General features: G+C 32.8%; 2 protein-coding genes across 2 annotated transcripts; one reads left to right on the forward strand and one right to left on the reverse strand.

The window, feature by feature from the left end:
• Window positions 1-662: 662 nt before the first annotated feature.
• On the forward strand, window positions 663-4,002 carry LOC107853895 (40S ribosomal protein S27-2). Its single transcript, XM_016698880.2, has 4 exons — window positions 663-883; window positions 2,708-2,809; window positions 2,916-2,944; window positions 3,704-4,002. Exons 1-4 carry the CDS (start codon window positions 881-883, stop codon window positions 3,828-3,830), a joined length of 261 nt encoding a protein of 86 aa, XP_016554366.1. The 5' UTR covers window positions 663-880; the 3' UTR covers window positions 3,831-4,002.
• A 1,670-nt stretch (window positions 4,003-5,672) lies between these two features.
• On the reverse strand, window positions 5,673-6,847 carry LOC107853860 (ethylene-responsive transcription factor LEP-like). The gene is made up of 2 exons (XM_016698849.1): window positions 6,273-6,847; window positions 5,673-6,027 (listed from the first exon to the last, which is right to left on the reverse strand). The coding sequence occupies exons 1-2, from the start codon at window positions 6,845-6,847 to the stop codon at window positions 5,673-5,675; spliced, it is 930 nt and encodes a 309-aa protein (XP_016554335.1).
• Between the last annotated feature and the right edge of the window lie 753 nt (window positions 6,848-7,600).

A 7,600-nucleotide genomic window follows, 5' to 3' on the forward strand; every position in this document is an offset into this window, starting at 1 on the left:
GACAAAATATATTTATCAATTTAGGTATATGAAATTACGAACTCAAAAAGGAAAATTTAGGCAGGATGACTTAACTTTTCAGTTGGCAATTAAAATTTATCAATTATTTTATGTAATTGAAAAGTAATTTGATTTTAATGCTAAATAATATTTCGACAAAAATATTTATAGCTAAAAAAATAATTAATTTTTAAAAACCTCATACTTAATAGTTTAACATCCAAAAGCATGATATAGTGGTCAATAAAATGAGATGAAAACTTAAGATTATATCTTTTTCGTAAGAGATGACATGTATCTCGTAAATTTAATTGAGATTTACGAATGTCAATTCAAATACTACGATTATCCAAAAATAAAAATCTACTTTCGAATTTACAAAGAAAAAATATTTTTTTCGAGCTCAGACAATATTATGGGATAAAAAGGTACTCTTTTCTTTTTTTTTAATTTAGTTGTTACGTTTTTCTTTATGAAACGCGATTTAATTAAATTTTGAAGTTAAATTAAAATATATTAAATTTTAAAATTTAAAAACTATAAAAAAAATTAAATAATAATTCTTTATATATTAATACGATGAAAAAATATCATTTTTAAAATATTAGCTAAAATTTGTACGATTTCATTAAAAAAATGTGGCAAACAAAAATAAACGGAATGAGTAATTTCAGGAAGATTAGAGAGAAAAGTAGGAATACGAGTAAGTCGGCGAATGCACGGCCCAGATTAAATCATCAACAGATCAACGGTCCACAACATTCGAAACACACTATATATTTCACAAAACCCTAATCCAACCTTCTTTCATTTCCATTTTTCGCAGCCTCCCTTCACTCTCTTCAGAGTTTCTAGGGTTTCGCATTTCAGCTTAGCGAAAATGGTGAGTTTTCGGTTCGATCTACAGCTTCTTTGCTTCTATATTTGCATTCATATATCATTTTTCTCATTAATCATATAGAAAATGTGCATGGAGTGTTATGATTTTCTTTACAATCAGCTAGAAATTACTCAGCAGTTAGTTTGAAATTACGCATCAGTATTTTGTGCTTCTGTATTTGCATTCATTACTTGTTTTCTCAGCAATTAGGTAGAAATTACGCATCAATTTGTTTGCTTCTGTATTTGAGCTTATATATGTATATATCTATATATCTATATATCAATATATATGCTTATGTATTTGAGCTCATATATGATTTTCTCAACGATTAGGTAGAAGTGAGTGTTATGATTTCTCAGCAATCAGCTAGAAATTACCCAGCAATCAGTTAGAAATTAAGCATCAATACTTTGTTCTTCTGTATTTGCTTTCATTATATGTCTGCTTCTGTATTTGAGATTATATATATGCTTCTATGGTTGAGCGCATATATGATTTTCTCAACGATTAGGTAGAAGTGAATGTTATGATTTTCTTAGCAATCAGCTAGAAATTACTCAGCAATCAGTTAGAAGTTATGCATCAATGTTTTGCTCTTCCTGTATTTGCATTCATTATATGTTTCTTCTCAGAATTAGGTAGAAATTACGCATCAATTTTTTGCTTCTGTATTTGCTTTCATTATATTGTTTGCTTCTGTATTTGATTTTATATATATATATATATATATATATATATTTGAGATCGTATGTGATTTTCTCTACGATTAGGTAGAAGTGAGTGTCATGATTTTCTCAGCAATCAGCTAGAAATTACTCAGCAATCAGTTAGAAGTTATGCATCAGTGTTTTGTTCTTCTGTATTTGCATTCATTATATTTTTTTTCCTCAGCAACTAGGTAGAAATTACGCATCAATTTTTTGCTTCTGTATTTGAGCTCATATATATACACACACACACACATATATATGCATATACACATATATATACACACACAGAGACATATACACATACATATATATATATATGCATATATATATATATATGCTTCTGAATGCTTTTATATATATGATTTTCTTAACAATCAGTTTGAAAATTTGCATTTATATATAGTTTTTCTCAATAATCATTTCTATGCATCAATTGCTATGATTTTCTCAACAATCAGCTAGAAATTATGCATCAACTGAAATTATGTAGGATTGTTTTGATTTTCTCAGTGATTAGGTAGACATTATGCATCGATTGTTTTGATTTTCTCAACAATCAGTTTGAAAATTTACATTTTATACGGGTTTCTCGACAATTAGGTAGAAATTATGCATTGATTGTTATGGTTTTCTCAACAGTCAGTTATGATTTTCTTAATAGACAGTAATTACACATCAATTTATTTTGCTTCTATATTTATATTCATATATAATTTTCTCAACGGTTAGGTTGAAAATATGAATTGTTTTTTTGTTGTTGCTTCTGTACTGTATTTGCATTCATTTATGGTTTTCTCAACATTCATTTGTTATGGTTTTCTCAGCATCAGTTAGAAATTATGCATCAATTGTTTCGATTTTCTCAGCAATCAGTTAGAAATTGCGCATCATTTTCTTTCGCTTTTGTATTTACATTCGTATGTGTGTATGTGTGTTTCTCATCGATTAGGTAGAAATTATGCATCATTATTTATGCTTCCTTATTTGCATTTCATATTCTGTCTTCTCAACATTCAGTTAGAAATTATGCATCAATTGTTATGATTTTCTCAAAAATCAGTTAGAAATTATGTATCGATTGTTTAATGTGTATCTGTTATTTGAAATTTTGTAGGTTCTTTCAAATGATGTCGACTTGTTGAACCCACCAGCAGAGATTGAAAAGAAGAAGCACAAGCTCAAACGTCTTGTTCAGTCTCCCAACTCTTTCTTCATGGTGCGTATTTTTTATTTCAATGAGAATGATTCTCCTGTTTATGTATGGTTTTGGATTGGGATTTAGATTTGGATTTGGATTTTGATGTTGCTTATTTTGTATACAGGATGTGAAGTGCCAAGGCTGCTTTAACATGTAAGAACCTCGTCTTTTCTTTTTTTTCCCCCCTTAAAAATTTAGTGTTCTTCTGTTCCATTTATGCGGCACAATTGCTATTTAGAATTTAGATGTTTCTATCTGAACTATAAACTGTTGCAGCTTATATTGCCCATTTTTCAAAAAAACCCTGGAGTATGTGTCTGAATCGCACTGAAAATAAATAGTTTATGCCTAAATTCATAATTAAAATTAAGTATTTTGCACTCGTGTCCTTGAACTGCTTAAAATGTAACCAATTGGTGTGATGCGTCTTACAGTCCAAAAAATTTTCGATAATCTGTCTAAATTCACTCTGAAATAAGCAGTCTATCCTTGTACTCACCATAGTTTGACACTCTTACAAGCTTTGAACCTTGTAAAATGGAACCTAGTTGTGTGACTGGTAGTCCAAAAATCATGGAGAACCTGTCTGAATTCACACTGAAAATTAAGTAGTCTATGCCAGAATTCATGGTTAAAATCAAGTAGTTTGACACATCGTGTATTTGAACAGTGTAAAATGGGACGAATTGGTGGACTTGTAGTAATTGTTGTCCTAAAAAATTTAGAGGATCTATTTTTGAATTGACACTGAAAATTTATACTTTCTATGCCTGAATTAGTGATAAAAAGTAGCAGTTTGACCCTCATATGGTCCCTTTTATTCTGAATCCCGTGCCACCTAACATTGCTCAATTAGATGGTACAAAGTGAGAATTACAGGTTCATTGTTTCTGATATATATTTAACATGCAGAACGACTGTGTTCAGCCATTCTCAGACTGTGGTTGTTTGCGGAAACTGCCAGACTGTGTTGTGCCAACCTACTGGTGGTCGTGCTAGACTTACCGAGGGATGTTCTTTCAGGAGAAAGGGAGATTAGATATGATAGTGATTGCTGTAGGTTGAATTTAACCTTCAAATGAGAATTTTGGTGCAGTACTCTATTTTCTTATGTCTTAATTAAGAACCAAGTGTTTTGGAGTCTAAAATGACTTGATTATGTTATTGTTCTAAATTTTGGTATCCATTTTGGTGTTGGATTGCTGCTCAAATGTTATTTCTGTGTTGGTTCCCTGAGAATTGGCGCTGTTGAATTGGTGGTTCATTTCTTTTAACCTTTTAAGGCAAGTAAAAAGTAGTTGGTGCCTTGTCCCTTTAACCGTTGATCCACCAACTTGTATTAGATGCACCCACGTTCTGGGGAAAGATTGGTAAATATGTTTTGCATTTAGAAATGGTTGACATTGTAATTTCTCTTTACATGCTTATATTTGTCCAGTGGAATTTCGAAGTCATGGATGATTTTGTGCTTCATCCTCAACTGGTATACTGGTCTGTAGATGATGAGGTTTAGAATTGGCTGCTGCCGTTCTGTTTCCCTTTCATCCTAATGATAGTTGGCCAACTTTTGAAGCAATGTTGGTTTCACTGTTGTGGGAGATCCAGTTAAAGCCAGAAGATGTTTATATCAAATCTACATCTATATTTTCAACTACAGGACTGTTGGTCATGTTTTTCATGTCATGGCGGGCACACTTCACATTTAGATGATGCTTAATTGCTTTACTAGCTAACTAGCGGTATATGGTTATGTTCATCTGATGATGGTTAACAAAATATGGCCTGTAGTGGGAGTTCATTTTCCATGATTGAGTCGAAGTAAAACCATTTCTTTTTGTGTTTTATTTGTGTGAGATTGTTGCATGTACCTTCTAATTAATCTGCAACCTCTGTTCCCTTGTGGTATTACACTCGATGGTTTTTCTCTGTGGGGGTTAAAATTACAGATACTGGTGGTGCTCTTGGAACGAATAAACGGTATTAGTTTTTTCTAGCAGATAAAAGGAGGGTAGCTAGAAAGGTAGATAATTAGATCTTCCTAGCATGCTCTTCCTCATAAAGTTTTGCTCCAATGTGTTTGATATCCGGCATCTTTATTTGTTGCATCACTTACATGCAATCCTTGATAAAAAAAATTAATAGGATAATGTTAAGGCTGATTTAAAAGGGGAGCTTTTACATAATTGGTGAAATTGTTGCCATTTGGTAAGGAGGTTATGGGTTCAAGCTATGAAAATAACATTTCACTGAAGTGCAAATTAAGGCCGTGTAAAATTGTTGTAGCACTACAATATGGAAATATTTCTCTTTTTAGGAGCATTTTATCTTTCAAATGAAATAAAAAAAGTATCTTTTGTACTATTACATATTAACAATAACTCCAACTTTACTACCTTCTACAATCGAGAGAGGGAAAGAAGGAAAAAAAGACAAATCTTGATCGATGGTCACACTAAACCAACGAATTTATGATGCATGTCTCTATATGCTCTGTTTATCGTTTGTCTCAAATTAGTTGTGATGTTAATTTCAGTAATTAATACGATCAAATTAACAAGATAGGAAAAGCCGTTTGCACACAATACAATTTCCAATTCCAATATGTCAGTGAAAGTACTAGTACAATTAAGAGACTTAAAAAAAAAAAAGACAAATTCGTTGTGCTGAGACGTGCTTATCTTGCTTTCCTTAACTAGATTCAATTCAACTATAATAAAAGTGATAGGCATAGTCCATCTTCAACTTGTGAGAAGGTATTCACGTTCGTCTTTCTCACCCTTATATCATCCGACATACTAAATCACTCGTACGACTAATCTAAATTCATGTTGCATAAAGCCCATTACAACAGAAATAACGCTTGTTTCCCCCAGACAGGATTTCATGAGAACCAATAAGCCAAACTATTATTGTTGGATTTATCTTGCATGTTACTACTGCATTGCAGTGGCTGTAAACAATCATCAAAACCAAAATAACTAAAACTCCCAGCTGTTGCAGTTGTACCGCTTGTTGTAGTGATTGTACTTCCTCCATATTGATATTCATTATTTGTACCAATTATCATTTCATTCAAACTGTCATTGTTGTTGCTGTTGTTGTATCCCATTTCTGAAATTGTTGTTATTGGAAGTTGTGTACTTTGTTCATTGAAGTAGTAACAGTTGTTGCCACTGCTTGTTATATCATCTGGCAATGGTGGCAATTCTATTGACGTTGTATTATTACTGTCGTACCTGTTGTTAAAAGGATGATCAGTTGAATATCTTTCATCAGAAATTATATATTATGCATATAGGTCGCATATTAAGTTTAATACATGTATGTATTGAATCTTGAACGATGAACATCCTTAGTTTTCACGTACTTTGACCACGAAAAAGAGTCATATGGTGTTTTAGATGGAGTAATAACACAGTTAAAAATGTGTTCTAGCTGAAAGTTTTGATCTTTTAAATGAAATTATCGCATGCTTCAATACCTGTAACTGTCTTCCATATGCATGTCGTAGTTGTGGTTACAGTAGTATTGTTGTAACGCGAAATCTGCACCACCACTACCACTGTCGCCACCAACATTATTCATGTTGCTGGCGGAAAAGTGACTGAAGCGGGCCCCACAATCGACCGTGGGAGCAGGAGCATTCTCGGCCTGACCAAAGACCAATATCTGTTGTTGTTGGTGTTGATAAACCTCATCTGGGGAGACTATACAGGTGACAGAATAGCCATGTGGCATGTCTGAGTAGACAAAGTTAGTTCGAGTTGGTTTGTTAGATTTGTTGTTAGAGCGCATGGCGCGTGCAGCTCTGTCATAGGCCAATGCGGCTTCTTGAGCAGTGTCAAATGTCCCGAGCCAATGCCTTTCTTTCGTGGTGGGATCTCTTATCTCTGCAGCATATCGACCCCATGGCCTTCGCCTCACTCCTAGATATCGAATATTGCTCTGTTGTTCCTCTGCCTTTTGCTTGACACTTTGAGTACTAGCACCATTGTTCTTTCTTGGTTTTGTGCTCTTATTAGTTGATGAAGAAGTGGATGATTTGATGAAATCCATTTTGGAATAGACAAAAGTTTAAATTCTGAACTCGCCCTTTGTCAGCTGACCACGAATTCAAATATTGAGATGTTTTTTTCCTTGACTAAGCAGTGGCTGTTGCATACAAATATATATAGAGCAATAAAGTAATAAAATGATGCTCATTAATTTTAAACCATCCAAGTATGTAATAATAGTAGAAATCTGTCAATTATGAATCATGATTATCTCAAGTGATGTTGCAAGTCTTGGGACTTCTTGGTATTAATCATGTTGTGGGTTTAAATCTTATGTGTTACTCCATTTTTTTAAATATTATTTTAATCGTTTGTTATTCATAATTTATTGAGTCAAACTAATTTATGCTCACACCATTTAACATTTATAAAAGGAGAATGCACTTCTACCATTCTCTATGTTCGATGCTCAAACATGAGACCGCTACTTAAAAGTGAAAATTCATTGAAACTAATTTATGCTCACACAATTTATCATTTATAAAAGGCGAATACACTCCTACAATTCTCCATTTTCATTGCTCAAACACCAGAACGCTACTTAAAAATTAAAATTCATTGACACAAGTAATTTATGCTCACACCATTTAGCATTTATAAAAGGAGAATGTGCTCCTATCATTCTCTGTTTTCACTGCTCAAACACAAAATAACTATTTAAAAGTGGATGAATGAAGTTAAAACATGTAATTTGGGACCAAGGGCAGAGTTAGGGGACACAAGGAGGTACATTTCAATTCCATTAGCCAAAAAA

Source organism: Capsicum annuum, chromosome 5 (assembly GCF_002878395.1).
Source record: "Capsicum annuum cultivar UCD-10X-F1 chromosome 5, UCD10Xv1.1, whole genome shotgun sequence".
NCBI classification, from domain to species: Eukaryota; Viridiplantae; Streptophyta; class Magnoliopsida; order Solanales; family Solanaceae; genus Capsicum; species Capsicum annuum.